Source organism: Beta vulgaris, chromosome 8, assembly GCF_026745355.1.
Source record: "Beta vulgaris subsp. vulgaris cultivar EL10 chromosome 8, EL10.2, whole genome shotgun sequence".
Lineage (NCBI taxonomy): Eukaryota > Viridiplantae > Streptophyta > Magnoliopsida > Caryophyllales > Amaranthaceae > Beta > Beta vulgaris.
Window position 1 is genome coordinate 45811521 of NC_079209.1, and position 21723 is coordinate 45833243.

Here is a 21723-nt window from a genome sequence, read left to right on the forward strand (position 1 = left end):
TGTATGAAAAACTTAAAATTTCATTTCAAATATAATTCAAACTCAAAGTGTTAAAATTTAGAAAAGGAGAAAAATTAAAATGACCATTTCATGCAAAATCAGATTGTGTATGAAAAATTTAAAATTTCATTTCAAATATAATTGAAATTCAAAGTGTTAACATTTAGAAAAGGAGAAAAATTAAAATGATGAAAATTTTAAATATCAATTTGTGAAATCAGAATTTAGAAGTTAGACAAGGAAAAAAAACTGAAATTGTATTATACTTTTCGGTTACAAAGTTACTGAAATCCATGATTTAAGAAATTACCTTTCTTTGTTACAAAATCGACTCAATTAGATCTACTGCTTCATGAGACATGAATTGAAATGCTTGATTTTTTGATGTTGTTCTTTGACGTTGACTTGAAAATCTACTGTTGCATGTATTTCTTTGATGTTGTTCGAAAATTTCCTGGTTTTGTTGTTGTATATTGCATACTTTGATGAACTGGGTGAACTAGGTTCCTTCAAAAATATAGGTTGTAGATTTGTAGTGAGAGGAGAAAGAGAATGAATAGTTAGAAATGTACTGAAATTTTTAGGCCGAGAGGAGAGAGAGAAGGAATAGTTGGAGCATTGTTTTTTCTTTTCATAACAAAATCCAAGTTAATCTATTTTTTTCAAATTAGTGCTTCATGTCTACTCTTATGTTTAGACTAAGTAATGGAATTAGAAATTAGATGGGTATGTATCACTTTTGACGAAGTAGTGGAATTAGAAATTAGATGGGTACATATCACTTTTGACAAAGTAGTGGAAGTATACAGTGAGAGAAAATAATTTGATGAGAAAATAATGAACTTTCTCGAGAAAGAAGAAGGATATGATCCCTTCAAAAAAAAAGTTATGAAACAAGAGACAAAATTGTAAATATACACTGTTGCAAAGTTTCAAATAAAATTTGTATATCTCGAAGGAGAAGAAAAGATTAGTGTTAAAATTTAGAAAAAGATAAAATTTAGAATGATGAAAATTTTAAATATCAATTTGTGAAATCATATTTTATAATTTAGATAAGGGAAAAAAATTCTTTACTTCGTATGTCTAACATTCAAATTTTGACTCTTACAACGAAGAAAATCAAATTTCTGTTTCGAAAAAAAATCGAAACACGCACACGTGCAAAAAATACTAGTAATGTAGTTCACACGCTGTTCCTCGGTTCCTTTCTCCCTCTCACGGTTCCTCTCGCACCTAACACCGACAACGACACCAACGCAGTACCCACCGTCGCTTCCTCACTCCCTCACTCAATTCCTCACACGAAGACTCCGTCGAAGACTAATATCTTCTCTCTCGTCGCCGGTGACCAACCGAAGAGAAGCGAAGCGACGGAGACGAAGACGAAGACTCCGTCGCGACCATCTCTCCTCTCGTCGAAGACTCTGTCGCAACCAACCTCCCGCGTCTCGTCGAATCTCTTCGTCGTCGACCATGTTCAAGATTCTAGCGTTCCATTTTTTTTCAGTTCACTATTTCTTTCTTGTAATTTCATTAATTTTCGTTATGCTGAATTTCTGGTTTGGTAGATTATATTTGTATAATTTTCGTCATGGCTTTCGATTTTTGGAGTAATGTTACTCGAATTTTTTTTTTGGAGTAATGTTACTAAAAACTAGTAGAATATATGCAATAGGCCACTTAATTACCGTAATAATAAGCATTTATTCTACTAGTTGGAGTAACAGAGGTGTCAGGTGGCGAGTATACATTGTCATGCACGGCTTTTAATATATTTGTATAGAATTTCAAAATAACCACCTTATAAGTTCATTTTTTTTAAATAACCACCTCATATGATTTAAATCTTTTGAAATACATATCAATTGAGAGATTTTGTCCAAGAAATCGTTCGTAAACAAGGGTTTAAACTTTAGGGATATTCCATTTGGTACCATTGAATTTTTGGCTTTTCCATTTGGTACCACTGTTATTTTCAAATTCCACATGATACCACTCTAATTTAATATTAATCTTTATCATACCATTTTTTAAGTAAGATGTTAGTTAATGGTTGCACAAGAATACGATTTTGTTTGTGTTTGCATGTTTCTATTTGCAGTTGCAAAAATTTAATAAATTATAATTTTAGGGTGTCGTTTTAACCCTTAAAGCTCTATTTTTCAGTCAAAATTTTCATAAAAATAATCATAATATTCTATGTCTTTTTATTGTCAAATATGACCTCAACTTTGACCTTAACGACTAAAACGATTACTAAAACCTTAACGCAAATTAAAACATGTAAATCGAAGTAAAACTCTAGCCTATTCTAACTTAAATTAACACTTTACTTAGTTGAATGCTACAATAGAGAATAAAATCAAATTATAGTGGTACCATGTAGAATATCTGAAAAATAGTGGTACCAAATGGAAAATTCAAAAGTACAATGGTACCAAATGGAATATCCCTAAACTTTATATGCATTCTAGTGAATAAAGGTGGAGGTGATAAAATCGTTCTTGAACCCTTTTTGAATACGATTTTCTGGATGAAATCTGTCATTTGGTATGTATTTGAAGAGATTTAGGTCACATAATGTGGTTATTTAAAAAAATGAACGTATAATGTGGTTATTTTGAAAAACTTGATTTTATAAGGTAGTAAAAATAAATAAATCCTACGGATATGAACGACCCACAATTAAGCATGATAAAATCTTGGCACAAAGATATACGAGCAGGTCAAGTGACAATGACTAAAAAGGATAGTAGCTACTAGCTAGGGTAGTTCATTGAATTTTGATGGTGATGAAACTTTCTAGTGAAGAAGAAAGTGGGAATTTGTGGTTTTGGAGTTTTTGTAGAATGATAGTAATTGAGAGAAGCACTATTTGTGCGATTAGGAATGTATATGGTGTATTATGTAACCAAAATTTTCTAATAACTTATAAAAAACTTTACTTTTTGTTAATTGACATGACTTATGTATATATTGGACAATTCTAGTGGAGTAACAGAGGTGTCAGGTAGCGTGTATATATTTTCATGCACGACTTTTAATATATTTGTATAGATTTTCAAAATAACAACCTTATAATTTCATTTTTTTAAAAATAACCACCCTATATGACTTGAATCTTTTTAAATACATATCAATTGAGAGATTTTGTCCAAGAAATCGTTCATAAACAAGGGGTTAAATTTTATATGCATTCTAGTGAATAAAGGTGGAGGTGATAAAATCGTTCTTAAACCCTTTTTAAATATGATTTTCTATATGAAATATGTCATTTGGTATGTATTTGAAGAGATTTAGGTCTCATAATGTGGTTCTTTTGAAAAACTTGATTTTATAAGGTGGTAAAAATAAAAAAATCCTACGAATATGAACGACCCATAATTAAGCACGATAAAATCATGGCACAAAGATGTAAGAGCGGGTCAAGTGGAAATGACTACTAAGGATTGTAGCTAGGGTAGTTCATTGAAGTTTGATGGTGATAATACTTACTAGTGAAGAAGAAAGTGGGAATTTGTGGTTTTGGAGTTTTTATGGATTGATAGTAATTGAGAGAAGCACTATTTGTGTGACTAGGAATGTATATGGTGTGTTATGTAGCCAAAATTTTCTAATAACATCTAAAAAATTTTACTTTTGTTAATTGACATGATTTATGTACATATTGGACAATTCTAGTGGAGTAATAAAGGTGTCAAGTGGTGTGTATATATTGTCATGCATGGCTTTTAATATATTTTTATAGATTTTCAAAATAACCACCTTATAAGTCCATTTTTTAAAAGATAACCACCTTATATGACTTAAATCTTTTTAAATACATATCAATTGAGATATTTTGTGCAAGAAATCGTCCGTAAACAAGGGTTTAAACTTTATATGCATTCTAGTGAATAAAGGCGGAGGTGATGAAATCGTTCTTAAACCCTTTTTTAATACGATTTTCTAGACGAAATCTGTCATTTGGTATGTATTTGAAGAGATTTAGGTCACATAATGTGGTTATTTAAAAAAATGAACGTATAATGTGGTTATTTTGAAAAACTTGATTTTATAAGGTAGTAAAAATAAATAAATCCTACGGATATGAACGACCCACAATTAAGCATGATAAAATCTTGGCACAAAGATATACGAGCAGGTCAAGTGACAATGACAAAAAGGATAGTAGCTACTAGCTAGGGTAGTTCATTGAATTTTGATGGTGATGAAACTTTCTAGTGAAGAAGAAAGTGGGAATTTGTGGTTTTGGAGTTTTTGTAGAATGATAGTAATTGAGAGAAACACTATTTGTGTGACTAGGAATGTATATGGTGTGTTATGTAACCAAAATTTTCTAATAACTTATAAAAAACTTTATTTTATGTACATGTTGGACAATTCTAGTGGATTAATAGAGGTGCCAGGTGGCGTGTATACATTTTCATGCACGGCTTTTAATATATTTGTATAGATTTTCAAAATAACCATCGTATATTATAAGTTCATTTTTTTTAAAATAACCACCTTATATGACTTAAATCTTTTTAAATACATATCAATTGAGAGATTTTTGTACAAGAAATCGTTCATAAACAAGGGGTTAAACTTTATATGCATTCTAGTGAATAAAGGTCGGTGAAGATTATGGAATCGTTCTGAAACCCCCTTTTTAATACGATTTACTAGATGAAATCTGTCATTTGGTATGTATCTGAAGAGATTTAGGTCACATAATGTGGTTATTTTTTAAAAAAATGAACTTATAATGTGATTATTTTGATAAACTTGCTTTTATGAGGTGCTAAAAATAAATAAATCCTACGAATATGAACGACCAACAATTGAGCATGATAAAATCTTGGCACAAAGATGTAAGAGCGGGTTGATCAAGTGACAATGACTAAAAAGGATAGTAGGTTCATTGAATTTTGATGGTGATGAAACTTACTAGTGAACAAGAATGTGGGAATTTGTGGTTTTGGAGTTTTTATAGAATAATAGTGATTGAGAGAAGCACTATTTGTGCGACTAGGAATGTATATGGTGTGTTATGTAACCAAAATTTTCTAATAACTTCTAAAAACATGTCACTGTGAATAATAGTAGGGCAGGAGCAGGCACTGTGTTGCATTCATTTGTGAGTTGTGACTGATAAAGATCAGTGAATCACCAACTTGGATTATATTAACAACAACAAACCAAGCTAGCATATGTTAAGTTAGTGCTAGTACTTGTTAATTTTTCAAGGTAGCATATTTTGTATTGTATGTTTATCTTTTTAATGTTTTATACTTTGCAGTACTTTCGTGGAGTTACAACTGAATTTTCTCAAAATAAGCTAAGAGACTTGTGGATCAAATATGTGGATGAATATAAACAAGTGGATGAACAAGAATCGGAAGATGATGTCATTTTAAATATATAGGATCTATATATTTCCTTTTTGAGCGGGATTAGGGAGGTAATTAGTTGGAACAAGCAGCTGCTTGAATTTTTGTGCATATGAATTGGAAGAAACAGGTGCTCTATCTTTTTTGAGAACATTAAATTTTTGGAATCTTCTAACATTGATATGATTTTGTAGTAAACGATATTGAATGAATGAAAACTTAATCCAGTTATAAAGTCATCTGAATTTTCTCAATACAAGTGCCTAGATGTTTTCTATATATGTAATTTACTTGTAGATTATGAAAGATGTACACGCATGCCACAGGTAAAATGGATTGGAGAAGCTACAAGTATAATAATATTGCTTTATATTAAAGGATATTAAATATTGTTGTTTATATATATATATATATATAATATATATATATATATTATAATATAATAATATATATATATATATATATATATATATATATATAATATATTATAATATATAACTAAAGAGACCACCTTTTCTGTCCAGGTGGTTTTTTCGGGAATGATTGAAAAGATCGTGTAAATATTATAAATGGTTTCTTTGTAGGATAAAAGAGACCACCTTTTTTTTCCCTATTTAAATCCATAAATAACCACTTATTTTAAGAATGTGTTCTCTTTTATCAAAATAAGAAACCAATCATAATAAATGGTTATTTATCACAAGAGACCAGTGAGCTATAGACCACCTCTCATGTGGTCTCTAAATGGGATTTTAGGGGGTATCTTTAGGCTTTTTTGTAGTAGTGAAATCTATTAGTTTAGCTAGTTTAACTCATCATTTTATTAAATAAACATTGATTGACAACCGATTTGCACTACTACATTTTTAATCAAAGGCAATGGCTAAAATTAGCTAATTTGACGGTTGTTTTGATACCGTTGCAGTAGGAGCATCTATTGCAACGGATCATGTCAATTTAGGTTCGTGAGTTGAGCTATTGCAACGGCTTTACAATAATTGTTACAGGAGATAGATTTGTAGCAACAATTTGAAAATTGTCGTTGCATTAGGTGAAATTACAACAATGTTTTGATATGGGTCGTTGGGTCGTTGCATTAGAATTAGTTTTGGCAACGTGCGCCAAATTCCCGCAATCATCTATTTCCCTCTATTTTTTTTTTCACGAAATTTTAAAACCTTCACAAAATCTTTTTTCGATTTCAATACTCCTAACTTTTCCTTAAACAAGGGGGAAAAAAAAGAAGACCCATATACAGTATTAGGGGTGAGCAGAAATTCTGGGTACCCAGACCCGAAACTGGTCCTACTGGGTCCGAGTCTGGGTCCAAAAGGGGGGACCCGGTTGCATCTGGTTCTAATTCTGGGTAGAATTTCGTTGGACCCGGCACCTGGCGGGTACCCGGTTTGAGCGGTTCCAGATCTGGGTACCCGGTGAGAGCGGATCTGGGTCCAGGTACCCGTATTTAGAATTGGATTTTTGTCATATCTGAAGTGAGGTGCTGAATTGGGAGAATGGAGATGAATGATATTTGATAGCAAAGAATATGCTTGTAATAGGATAATAGTTGTTAAGTAAAAAGTTAGTACTTAGTAGGCCTTTAGGCCCATTTAATTTTTTTTTAAAAATTTTATAGCTCAATTGGCCCATCTTAGTATGTTGTTAAACTTACAACTGGAGACCTGGTACCCAGCGGTTCCGGGTCTGGGTCCAAAAATTTAGCTCAATCGTATTTTGTTTACTCAAACTTTAATAAACAGTCTTTAATTAAATTCTGAATTTTTAAATAATAATCCCGAAAATTTTGGATTAGAGAATTGACTTTGGTCAATCGGCAAATTACTTTAAATGCAATAGATTATGTGTGCCCACATAATGTCTCGAAAAAATTGTCAGAAAGATGCTAATCTAACATCAAATAAATTCCGAACCCACGCAGATCAATTCCTGGATCCGCCACTGAAGGGAAGTTGGTTCTTTTTAAAAAAAAAAAATCTATATCAGTAGGGGCCTGTTCTTTTCAACATAAAACAACTGAACTGATGAACTGAATTGAACTGATTGCAACTGAACTGGACTGAATTGAACTGATTGCAACTGAACTGAGTTAAATTATAACTAATAAAAATGATAATTGGAGCTAACTTGAACTGAATTGAACTAAACTGATTGCAACTAAATTGAACTGAAGTGAATTGAACTGCACTGATTGCAACTAAACTGAATAGGATTGAATTGAATCAAAAATAAGTTGGGAAAAACATAACCTAAGTGTGGTAAATTGGTAGGAATTCTGTGAATTTGCAAATAAGATGTTATAGCAAATTGTTTCCTAGAACTTTTTATTAAGATTGTTTTTGACAAAGATAGTGTTTTACAAGGTAGTTTCACAAAAAAAAAATTATAGAGTTTTTTGCGAGGATATATTAGGGTAATAGGCAATTTTGTGGGGATATATTTCACTAAATTGTTTTTGTGAGAATATACCAACCTAAATTAAAGTTTTGTTAAAAGGTACTCAAAACACTATTTGCGACGAGAAAGTCAAATTTTTGTCCTTTGATTTGATAGGAACTTGCGAGTGAGCTACAAAGTGACACTGAGGAAGTTGGAGGAAAATGAATGTAATAGAAGCAATTGAATATCACGCACTATAAAAAGAGTAATTAAGCAATTCAAAGGCCGAAATTTTGAATTTCTCGCTAGAAATAGTGTTTTTGGTACCTTTTAAGAAAACCGTGAGAAGGTGACTTGCGAAGGAGTGGTGGTCGCGAGTCGCGACGCAACCTTGTTTCTCGCGTCGCGGTAGACTCGTCATCGTGAGTCGCGATGAGGATCACGAGGTGGTCGCGAGTCGCGACACTGATTGTGAGTTGCGAGCTCGGCTCTGTTTTTTCGCGAAGCGCGAGGGCAATTTACTTCGTTCGATTTTTTGTACGACTTACGACTTGTATTATGTGTCCTTATCGTGAATGGTTTACTTCTTATGAGTCTCATGATGGTAGTACTGTTACTATGGGTAATGATGCTCCTTGTAAGGTTGTAGGGAGGGGTTCCATCAAGATAAGGACTATGGGGGGGTGAGATTCGTACATTGGTGAATGTTAGACATGTTCCACAGTTAAAGAAAAATCTGATTTCTCTGGGTGTCTTAGATGAAGGAGGGTTTATTTTTTCTGGCTCGGATGGGGAACTATGTGTGTGGAAAGGTTCAAGGTTGGTGCTTAAGGGCACTAAGTTGGGTACTCTATATGTGTTACAAGGTACTATTCTGACTGGTTCTGCTAATGTTGCATCTACGAGTCCTTAGAAGATGACTAAGTTGTGGCACAGATGACTTGGGCATATGGCTGAGCGTGGGATGCAGATATTATCCAAGATGAATCTTCTTGATGGCCACAAGGTGAAGAACCTTGAGTTTTGTGAGCACTGTGTGTTGGGTAAGCAACACAAGACTAAGTTTGGGAAGGGGCTGCACATAACTAAGGCGACGCTGGATTATATTCACTCAGATTGTTGGGAGCCTGCTCGGGTAGAAGGTATAAGAGGATTCACTTATTTTGTTACTTTTATTGATGATTTCTCCAAGTACTGTTGGCTTTATTGTTTAAAGCACAAAGGAGAGGCTTTTAAGATTTTTGTGCAATGGAAAGTCTTAGTGGAAAATCAGACAGGCAAGAAGGTTAAGAGGCTACGTACGGATAATGGTCTTGAATTTGTTAATGATGAATTCAATGAGCTTTGCAGGGACGCAAGGATAGTGAGACATCGCACTGTTAGGAAAAAACAACAGCAGAATGGTGTTGCAGAGCGCTTGAATCAGACTTTGCTAGAGAGAGTTCGATGCATGCTCTCTAATGCAGGGTTGACTAGGAAGTACTGGAGTGAAGTTGTAAAAACGGCATGCTACTTGATAAAATGGTACCTTATGAGGTATGATCTGGGAGAAGTGCTGAGTATTCTTGTTTGCGTGTCTTTGGTTGTATGGTCTATTATCATGTGAATGAGGGTAAACTTGAACCAAGGGCTAAGAAGGGTTGTTTTTTGGGGTATGGAGATGGTGTGAAGGCCTACAGGATTTGGTCCCCATCAGAGGGTGTGTTATACTTAGTAGAGATGTTACTTTTGATGCAAACACTATGTTTGTATCTGCTAACAAACCTGCAGGTAAAACTGATGATAGCACAGATGAAGGATCTGAGCAAGTAGTTGCTTCATAATCTACTCCACAGCCACAGGTTCGAATTCAGGGGAAGGATGATGATATCCCAGTGAATTCTCCCATTGTAGGGACTAGTTAGAGGGATGGAGCTGTTGTTGATGAAACAACTGATATTGAGTTTGATCATGAGGAAACTGTTGTTGAAGCTCAGAAACAACCTAGGAAGAAGACGCAAAGACTAATTGAACAGATAGACGGGCGGAATATTCCTGGCCGAAACTGCTGTGTAGAGGAGATGATTGGTTATGCATTACATGTAGCTGATGATATTGAGTCACCTGAGCCAATGTCCTACAAGGAAGCAGTTTCTAGTAACAATCATCTAAGTGTTATTGCTATGAGTGAGGAATGGAGTCTCTTCACAAGAACCAAACATGGGAACTCGTGAGGATACCACAGGGTCGTAAGGTGATTGGTTGCAAGTGGGTTTTCAAGAGGAAGGAGGGAACTTCAGAGGGTGAAAATGTCAAATACAAAGCTAGGCTAGTTGCAAAAGGGTTCAGTCAGAGGGAAGGGGACGACTACAATTTTAGATTTTCTCACAAGTGGTTCGTCATACTTTTATTATAGTGTTATTAGCAATGGTAGCACATTTTGATCTGGAACTTGAGCAGTTAGATGTGAAAACAACTTTCCTACTTGAGGACTTGGAGGAGGATATCCTGATGAGTCAGCCAAAGGGGTTCGTTATTCCAGGGAAAGAGAAGTTTTCTTAAAGGCTGAAGAAGTCCTCGTATGGACTTAAGCAGTCACCTAGACAGTGGTATAAGAGGTTTAACAGCTTCATGGTTGAGCATGAATTTGACAGGAGTCCGTATGATTGTTGTGTTTATCATAGCAAGGTAGAGGACAATTCTTATATTTATTTATTATTATATGTTGATGACATGCTTATTACAGTGAAGAAGAAGTCAGACGTGTTGAAGTTGAAGAAGCTTCTGAAATCTGAGTTTGACATGAAAGATTTGGGAGCAACAAGGAAGATTCTAGGCATGGAGATATATAGGGATCATGGATGGAAGAAACTTTTCCTTTCTCAGAAAAGTTATATCTTGAAGGTACTTGACAGGTTTGGTATGAGTATTGCGAAATCTATTGATACTCATACTGCTGCAAATGCTCGTCTTTTTGTTGTTCTTTCTCCTCAATCTGACGAGGAGAAGGAGTATATGTCTATGGTTCTGTATGCTAGTGTTGTTGGTAGTTTGATGTATTCTATGGTTTGCACCAGGCCAGATATAGCATATATTGTTAGTGTTGTGAGCAGGTTTATGACCCAATTAGGGAAGGAACACTGGCAGGCAGTAAAGCGGAATTTTCGCTACTTGAAAGGAATGACAGATGTGGGTCTCGTTTATGGGAATGATGCTGAGTGTTTGGTAATCAGATATTTTGATTTGGACTATGCTAGTGATATAGACAATAGAAGATCGATGAGCAGATTTGGACTACTTTGCAGTCTTCAATGACTTTGTCGACCACGGAGGCTGAGTACTTGGCTTTGACTGCTGCAGAAAAGGAGGGTAAATGGTTACGTGATTTGGTCAGTGATTTGGGTCTATACCATGATCGTGCGACTGTGTTTTGTGATAGCTTGAGTGCTATATGTCTTGCCAAGGATTAGGCGCATCATGATAGAGCTAAACACATTGATGTGAGGTATCACTTTCTGAGGGGTGAGAAGAGGATAGTGGTGAAGAAAGTTGGGACTGCAGATAACCCAACTGACATGTTCACCAAGCCAGTTCCAGTTCGCAAGTTCAAACATTGCTTGGACTTGTTGAACGTTGATAGTCACATATGACCTTGTGAGAGGTTGTGCCTCAAGGTGAAGGCAATCCCAGCCCTAGGACAAAGTGGGCAAGCCCGGCATCGGCTCAAAGATGCAAGTGCAGGAGGGGGAAAGAGTATCTCGTCTATTGTTGAAGAGGTACGTGTTTTGGTTGATTGTTTCGAGGTGGAGTTGTATGGTGGATGCAAGTCAAGGTGGAGATTTGTGAGAAGGTGACTTGCGAAGGAGTGTTGGTCGCGACCATCATCGCGAGTCGCGATGCAGCCTTATTTTTCGCGTCGCGGCAGACTCGTCATCCCGAGTCGCGACGAGGGTCACGAGGGCTTCGTGAGGTGGTCGCGAGTCGCGAGCTCGGCTCTGTTTTTTCGCAAAGCGCGAGGGCGATTTACTTCGTTCGGTTTTTTCTACAACTTACGACTTGTATTCTAGACTTCATATGAATATGTTTTTTCATATTTAGGGTTTTTTTACCACAAATATTAGAGAGAGAGATTAGTCAAAACACAATAGAGGACATTAGAGAGAGTCTTTGAGATTCAATTGCATTCAATTAAATCTTGCCTATTGTAATTGAGATCATCTCGTTTATAGTGAAGCAATCTTTTACACTGCCTTGAGGACATAACTATCGCATTGATAGTGAACCTCGTTAAATGTTGTGTGTTCTTAATTGTTTTCTTGTGTTTATTGCTTGCTTAATCGCTTCTGTTGCAACAAAAACTTAAATTTAGGTTAGTATATCTTCACCAAAAAAATTTAGTGAGAGATATCCCCAAAGAATGATCTATTACTCTGGTATATCCCTGCAAAAAAAAAAAAACTCTTTTTTATATTTTGATTCAATTATCTTGTCTACTTAGAATATTGATTATTCGAATACCCTAAGGTGACCTAAGAAAATCGAGAAACTGGTTTTTGGGTATCCAATTCTTTTGGGTCGGCTCATGGGTCATTCTTTTTGTGCGTGTCTAGTGATGAAAGATCTTTAAGTAGGTGACCAACCATACCAAATATCTAGTAGGAGTAGGAGAGTCCTCATAACTTAAAAATCTTAGTAAATGCACGAAATACCCTCACGTTTTATGAATCACAACATGTATATAAGGTTTGTAATAAATCCACAACATAGACTTAATAACTAACAAAAGTCTTTTTTTAAAAAAAATTGTCAGTTCACCCGTAGTCAAACAGAATGCTAAAATTTAATGTGAATGAAGAGAGTAAACTTATCTAGATAAAAACATAAAAAAAAAAGAAACTAACATCCCCTATTCTCTTTTGCCGCCGCCTTTTTTATTTTTTTTCCTTTACATCTATGAGGGATCGTCATGGATGTTTTCATCCATGAAAAGCCCATTTTTTTCCTCTTATTTTTAGTTTTTATTACTTGTTTTGTTAAATAAATCAGTTTCTCTCTATGCGAGTTTCTCGAGCCTTATTATGGGAAATTTTGTCTTCTCTGATGTGATTTCAAAACGCGAGAGTTTTCATGCATTTAATTATAAGTTAGGGTACTTTATGGAATTTTCGTAGAAAATAAAAGTATGCATGACCAAATAGTGTATACATTTGTTTCCTAATCATGATTTTTAAGATTATATCCTCACTCCATCTATCAATAAACGTCCTTTTTGACTCGAGTAGTCGAACTTATTCATTTTTTATTGTAAATCCATATTAATATAAATATCAAAATAATATAACTGGTCTTTAACTAGATTTATTCTAATTTATATTTTCAATATATTAGAATTTGATATCTTTTACATATATAAATAAAGATGTGAACGAACAAAATAAGACTTTAAGAGATCGAAAAGTTAAACATATTGTTCATTCAATTTGTGGATAGAGGGAGTATTGATTAATGAATCTAAACATATTCTTCCATGAAGTAGCTCTCTGAATGTGATACCATATACTTCTATTAATCTGAATTGTCTTCATCTGGAGTTCTGGACTTTTGGGACTTTACATGAAAGTTCCTCGAATGTACTTTCATGCTTTCCTCGTTGATGTTGCTAATATTTAATTAGTGATAAACTTATAAATAATACTTCTAATTGATGACAAATGTTGTTGTGCCACGCGCAAATCCCCGCCACAAGCCCACAATTGGCTTATTTTTCTCCTTTAATTTCCAAATTCCTATTAACATAGCCTTTTAATTTCCACGATATTTTAAAGCATATACGCCAACAAGGCAACAAATCACATCTTCTTTCAAACTCTACACATTCATAAACCCTTATCCCGTATTTAGTTTAATTTAATTCAAAATTTTCAATACAACTTTCTCCCTACTTTCTTTTCTATTTCCTTCTTGAATATACTTTTGGCATGATGTAGATCCCTAATTATTATTTTACTTTGTGTATATTATGATTTTTATTGCTTTTTATTTTATTTTTTTTACCCACCATTAGGGTCATCCATGAGATCATGCAAAGTGACCTACAACAAAGACCTTTTATTTAAGAGAGCCCCAAAATTCAAAATTTATTATTTGTTTTAGTCAAATTGTCCTAATTATTACTACCTCCGTTTTTTTACTTGCTACATTTTTTTTAAATGGTTGCTTTTTTTTTTTTTTTTAACTTGCTACACTGTTTTCAACTTTGTTTATTTAGGAGACTTAGCTTACCAAAAAGTAATAATCCCTCCGTTCCAAAATATAGTTCCCATTTTCATTTTTGGGTGTCCCAAAATATAATTTTCATTTTCATATTTAGTTCCACATTTTTCGTAATTTGTCTAGAAAAACCCTGTCCCATCATTTATTTGCTTCTTTAATTTTGTTTTTTCCTTTGTTTATTCAGTCAAAATATTACAATTAATACTCTTTCACCAATTATTCTCCCTTTTCTCTCCTAAAATCATTTTTTCTTGTACGATATTAATTTAAATAAACAAAAAATCTTTACTATATCTCTTAAATTCTACTTGCATAAATTACCGTGAAAAAATGGAAATGGAAACTATATTTTTGGACGGAGGGAGTACTATTATATTTGTTTTTCTCTTTTCCACAAAAAAATATTACTATTTATGTTTTCTCTTTTTTCACCCAAAAATACTACTTTTTCACCTTTTTCTCACATTATTTATTGCTAAAAAGATCAAAAGGTATATAAAAAAAAAAGATTGAAAGAGACATCTCCTAAAAACTAGTGAAAACAATAATGTAAAAATAAAAAAAAAAAACACAAAGGGAGTATGTTTTTAGGTACTTCTTTTTTAGAATCAATATTAATATGATAGATTATTATCTTTTGTTTTGAAATTATGCGAAGGATTTTTATCTAGGACTAATTTTAGTAATTTGCAAAAGGTATCCAACATATTTAGGATAACCCTGTGACCACCATGCATCATTTGCTTAAGACTTACAAAATTCTAATCACGTCTAATCAAATACTACCTCCGTTTCTTAATAAGTGCAACATTTCCCTTATTTGGAATAGTCACAATAAGTGCAACCAAGCTCAAAATGGTAAAAAAAGTTCAATATTTTTACAAATATGCCACCAAAAAGTAAGAGGGGACCACAATTTTTTTGTTTCATCACTTGAATTACTCTACTTTATTGTGGTCCCAACTTTCTCTCTCTACATTCCTTGGTATTCCCCCACTTTCTCTATGTTGCACTTATTAAGAAACGGAGGAAGTAATTTGGACCAGTTGACAGATTCAAGGTGATATGATGTTAAACTAAGTCATCACCATTAATAAGATCTTATGTCATGAAAAAACAACGATTGTAGTATGTTTGCTTATTTAATTAGGATGTTAGATCAACTCTGTAAGGTTATATTAATTGTTATACTATGGGCTAATCTGAATTCAATCAATTCATGACTTAGATCCAGGTGGTCTCATAAAATTAAGAGTCTTGTGCTAAAATAAATTATTAAGATTAAATTTCTTTTTTGGTGAATAGGAAGAAACGGAAGAGTTATTAATGAGGTTTGTATTGGAGAATAGAAGAAGAAGAGGAAAAATACCAAATAAAAATTAATCTCTTTAAATTTGCATCCAACATCACACTTGATAACATTGGAAAAGAATAGTCTGTACTCTGTAATTAGATTTAGGTTTTTTTTTTACATGCACAAATAGAATTAGGCCCTTATATTTTGGAGGTTCGGTACAATTGCTCATCCTGCACATAGCCTTAGTTGTATCTGCTTAAATCTATTATATCATTCCAAGATACAAATTAGTTTAAGACAATTGGTTAGAGTTTGGGATGGGGAACTTTCATTTGATTCCCCTTTACCATTATCCTTTATAAAAGACTTGTTGATGATCTCATATTCAAATCCCTTCAAGGTTAAAGCGTACCATGACCCATGTACATACACCCGATGTAGACAACATATTCTCACCTTCTTACAAAACCACATTTAGCATATATGAAGGTGATTTTTAATGACTTGTCCTCTTATTTGGATGCAAATTACTAAAAATTATCATACATCCTCCGGGTAATTCGACCAAACTACACTATTCTTTTATGCCTTTATCTTATTTTTACGTCACAGATTTGGTATTTATAAATATCTTACTTAGATTTTTAATTCATCATGTTAGAAGTTTGTATACGTACACATATCTTATTTACATCTATTTAAAGGAGAAAATGTTCGACATCTCATGCATGGTTCAAAGGTACCAAAGTGAATGTAAGTTTCTACCAAAATAAGTAAGTTTGTACCAAATCATTGTAAAGTTGGTATCAAAATAGTCACTATAATGCCATTACAAATTAAATTGACTCTTACTTTGATATCAGAATAAGCTACACTTTATTACCAACTTGATGGCGTTTTGTTACCAGCTTATACTTACTATGACACCTCCCGCCTATAAAATTACTAAAATTTCCTTGTTGGGATCTAAAATGGACTACACCTAGTCACTTGTACAAGCTCTATTTAAAAGGCCGGTTAGGGCAGATTAGAAATGAGAAGTTTTACAATGATTTGGACTGATAGAGTCAAAGGTCATGTGTTCGTTTAAGATGGCAATCACGGATCATATTCATGGTATTAATATTATGTAAACCCGTCTCTTTGGAATGGTGCTATGATCTGATATATCTTACTCAAAATTACATTTATGTATTTGTTTTGTAATGCAATGATTTTTCCCCAGTTTCTTTTTAGCTCTTTTGCACTCTATTTTAACTAAAACTAACACTAACGTACACTTTGAAAGTTAATTTTATTTAATCGATATAGTTGGAAACCCAATCTTAATTTTAAAGTACAAGTTTAACTCCAAAACAAAATTGAACAGGAGATCCTACATGATGAAAAAAAAGATTGATAGGATATTTAGGTCCGTTTGATTAAACTTATTTTGTCTTATTTTAACTGAATCTATCTTATCTTATCTGATATTATTTGATCATATCTTATCTTATCTAATCTTATCTAATCTTATCTTATCTTAGCTTATCTAATAATCTTATCCTATCTAATCTTATCTTATCTTAGCTAATCTTATTTGAACTTATCTTATCTTTTTTTTTTGTGAAATGAGTAAAGATAAGTTGAAGAGAACATCTTAGCTTATCTAATATTATAAGATCTTAAATAGGTTAAAATAAGTTGAACAGAACACGGTCTTACTCCCTCTATCTTTTTCTTAATTCCCTACATTGTTTTTGCTCGGGTTTTAAGAAGTTTTTCAACCGTTAATATTTTTTTAATTTTTAAGTAAAAATAAAAATAATCTAATGTTATAAATCTAAACATCGAGAAGAATCTAACAATAATACACATTACTATATTTTTGCTTATAAAAAGATCAAAATAATGTATTAAAGGTAGTAGCTTGATTTACCAAACTGAAAATGAAAAAAGAAAGAAAAAAGCAAAGGAGTATTATATAGTAATCTCCACCCTTCACGTTGAAATTCAATAAAATAAGTATTTCCTACGTTCTGTTTTAAATGAAATGTATGCCTTGGTACGAGAATTTAGAAGAGGAAATAGATAGAGAAGAAGAAAAAGAGGGACTCTTGTGACGATGACAGATATAGAGAGAAGTGAATACCAAATAAAGGAACGTTTCATCTATTCTGAAACATTTAAAATTATTTTAGAATGGGAGAAATATTAAAATTTTGACATGTCTATTGTCTACTAAAAAAACTTAAATTTTGACATGTTGGTAATTGATATTAACTTTATATAGCGAGTTTTATAGAGATGTAGTGAACTTTATACAATATAGTAGATTTTACTAACGGAAAAACATACAGTGAAATTATATACAATATAGTTGAGGATCTAGTTTTAACATTTTAACATGCAGGAAGATGTAGGTTGTATAGTATGTAGTATATCGTGACACGTGTTTTAACATATATAAAGAAGTAGTTTCTGCATGATATAGTGAGTGTTTGAATGATGCAGTGAGTTGCTCTATGATATAGTAGATTATTCAAAAAAAGATGTGGTTTTTGCATTGATATAGTATATATGTTTCTGAATGATATAGTGAGTAGTTTTTGAATTATATAGTTGATTGTTTAGGAATAATGTAGTTTCTGCCTGATATAGGCCTTGTTTGGCAATTAACGGATAATTGTTAGTTGATTGTATTTGCTGATAGTTGTTAGCTGATTTGACTAGCTGATTTTATTAGTTGGTTGTATAAATGTGTTTGCTAAGTAGTTGATAGTTGATTGCTATATTATTGCCTAAAATGACCACTAAGGACATGTTTATAATTTATTTGTGTACTTTTTATTATTTATTAATGTAATTTTTAACAATTTTAGGACATAAGTGTAATTACTCCACTCATTCCCTAAGAGCATGAGCAATGGGGATGCGGTTTTGGTTGGTCTATCAAAAAGTAAAGCTAGCTTTACTTAGTTTTACTATTGGAGCAATTGGCCCTTGGAGTTGGTTGGTCTGGAATGCTAGACCAACCATACCTTGGACAGTTGGATGGTGTGCATAGCAACGAATGGGGTGTATATGTATCAATATTGCTTTATTGTTGCTGTTTTTTTTACAAGATTTTTTTTTTTGCTTTAAAGTAAATAAAATCAGCTTATAATTTTTTAAAAAAAATTACATTACAACTATAAAAAAAAATTATTTATAAATTATTAAATTCAGCCTCAATTTTATATATTTTACCATATTTTTTCACAACCTACTTTTCTTTCTAATAACTTTCTCCTACCTAAAATTATTCAAAATGTATATAAAGTAATTAATATATCACTAATTAAACACATGATACAAAATTATCTACTCTATATAAGAATAAGAACATTTTGGATAGGAAAAGAGTATATGATAGAGTATACCAAAAGTAAGAGAGAGAATTAGAAAAGCCAAGTAGAACTAATCTAACCATTGTGAGAAAAAAAAAAAAGATAAGTTGGTGGGAAGTTCGTGGGATGTGAGGTATAAGAAGGAGGAAAGGGGAGAGAATGAAATAAAGACCCACCACCCATTGTACATGCTCTAACCTCTAATGTCAAAAAATTTCCTTCCGTAACTTTTCAAAAAAGAGCTTTTTGAGCTCAATAAAATAATTAAAACCTCTTTTACCAAAAACTCAAACTAGAGGATTGACTAGTTAAATTCTCTCATACTCCCTCCGTTTCCTAAAGATCTTCCCTCTTTCCGTTTAAGTGTGTTTCCAAAAGATCTTCCCTCTTTTACTTTATTCCTTATTTGGCAAAACAAATTTCCCTATTTACCCTCTCATGTCACTATCATATGGTCCACCATTACATTATTAATTCAATTTTACTCCCTTTCTCTCTCCTACTTTAACCCCTTTTTATTTGTTTATTTATCTTAATCCCTTTCTCTCTCCTACTTTATTCACACCATGCCCCACACAACTTGATTTTCCTTGGTATCTGTAGGAACAGTAAGTGGGAAGATCTTTAGGAAACGGAGGGAGTATGAACTCAACACTCTATTTTTGCCCCAAACCTCTTTTTACCAAACAAGGTCATAATAGAGTTTAAAGTTTAGCTGTTAGAGTTTAGAGTTTTAACTTTTGGTTTAGCAGATTTGACTGCTGATTTGACAATTTTTTTGTATACATGTGTTTGGTAACAATTAACTGATTACTAAAAGCTTATTGCCATTTGTTTGTGTAAAATGGCGTTTATAGACATTTTAAACATAAGTGTAGTATTATTATTAGAGGCAAAAAAGTCATTGAACATACTTTTACCAAATCCTCTAAAAAAGAAGTTCGTATTAGGAGCTTTTTCATTTTGAGAGTTTTTATTCCAAAACTCTATCTAAAACTCTCTTTTACCAAACACCCTTTTTAGAGTTTTTAACTAGTCAAAACTCTAAAAATAGTCCAATACTCTCTTTTTACTCAAAAACTCTAATTACCGAACACCCTCAACATATTTCTAAATGATACAATTCTGCATAATATAATGGATTTCTAAAGGATACATTAACCTGGTGTAAACTAATATTAACGAAAATCGGGTCCACGCCCGTTAAATTGATTGTCTACCTAGATTGAACTCCCACTCATAATCCCATTATAAATCACCCACGTTGTACTCTTACTAGTTACTATCCCAATTTCCTCGGAACACATACACCATCTCCCACCGCGCGCACCCTTTCTCTTTCCTCCTCTTGCGTAAATCCATCTCCTTCTCCTTTGATCTAAGAACAACTACCCCCACCCAAAAACAACCACAAAATCAGAGTCTTTCATTTTCTACTCCACAACTAAACAACAACAATACCCCTTACCCCCAAAACCCAAAAAAAAAAAAATGGACCACCCCAAATTCATGATCGAATCATCAGAAGCAGAAAAAATGGTAAAAAACTTAGGCTTACAATCCGTCCTCCACCTCCTCCCAATCATTGCAAAATCAGCACAAAATCTCGCCCGTCATCCCATCTCCGGCTTCCCCGTCGCCGCCGTAGGATTAGCATCCGACGGCCGTATATTCATCGGCGTAAATGTCGAATTTCCAAAATTACCTCTGCACCATTCCATCCACGCTGAACAATTCCTCATCACAAATCTCTCTCTTCACCCACAACAAACCCATCTTAAATACATCGTTGTTTCCGCCTACCCATGTGGCCATTGCCGTCAATTTCTCCAAGAAGTTCGTGGCGCACCCGATATACAGATCTTCGTACCCAAATCGGACAATCTCGATGATGATGATGATGATAAAGTAGATTGTTTTAAGCCATTGTCGTATTTTTTACCTAACAGATTTGGTCCAAATGATCTATTACACAAAGATGTACCCTTGATTCTGGAAACTCATGACAACCATTTAGTGCTCGAAGATAGTAGTGTTGTTGGTAACAACAATGTCGAAACGGGGAATTTGTGTAATGGATTCTCTCAATTTGAGGAGAGAGAGTTTGTGTTGGCTGCGTTTGATGCTGCTAATAAGTCTCATGCACCATATAGTGGGTGTTTTTCTGGGGTTGCTTTAATTGATAATGATGGTATGATTTATAAGGGTTCTTATATGGAATCTGCTGCGTATAATCCGAGTATGGGGCCTGCACAAGCCGCCATTATCGCTTACATGGCGGCGAGGGCTGAAGTTGGTGGTTTTGTGTGTGATTATGAGCGTATTGTGGGTGCTGTTTTGGTTGAATTTGAAGATGCAGCTGTTAGACAAGAAGAGACTGTCAGATTGTTTTTACAAATGGTTTCTCCTAAATGTGAATTTCATGTTTTTCATTGCAAAAAATCAGGTTTTTCTGTGAGTGATTGAGTTTTTACTTCAGGAAAGATTATTGTTTCCTGTTAATTGAATGTGATGATTCTGATAAATAATCCATGATCTGATCTTTGTGTATAAAAAAAAATTTACTTCTATGTTAATAATTATAGTACTTAATTATGTTGTTTTCTCTGAAATGTTATTTATCATTTGATATAGTTTATTTTTGCCCTCTGATCAGAGCCAAAAGGTCCAGAACTTTTGTGTTGAATATCTGTGAGCAATTATTTTTTTTCTTGTGTGATAACGAGCAACAACACTAGAGCTATAGACAGGATTAGATTTTAGATTTAGGTATCATCCTAATAAAATTTTACCAATTAAGTGTTTTGGTACTTATGTTAGGACCGGATTGAATTAGATTGTACTTTGTCAAATCCAAATTCAATTTAAAGTTTTTTGAATTTAAGAAATTAAGTCTAAATCTGATCAAATTTTTGTTGAGTTTAGTACGAAACATTTTTGTTGAATCCGAATCCAATTCATTTCAATTAATATATAATATATTAATTTTTTTATTTATTTAAATTCATAATATTTTCTCATAATAGAATCA

At 33.1% G+C, this 21723-nt stretch overlaps 1 protein-coding gene across 1 annotated transcript; it reads left to right on the plus strand.

Annotated features, from left to right (window-relative positions):
- Positions 1-19740: 19740 nt before the first annotated feature.
- Positions 19741-21304, plus strand: LOC104884390 (cytidine deaminase 1). Its single transcript, XM_010669031.4, has one exon. It carries the CDS (start codon positions 20184-20186, stop codon positions 21156-21158), a length of 975 nt encoding a protein of 324 aa, XP_010667333.1. The 5' UTR covers positions 19741-20183; the 3' UTR covers positions 21159-21304.
- Positions 21305-21723: the final 419 nt, after the last annotated feature.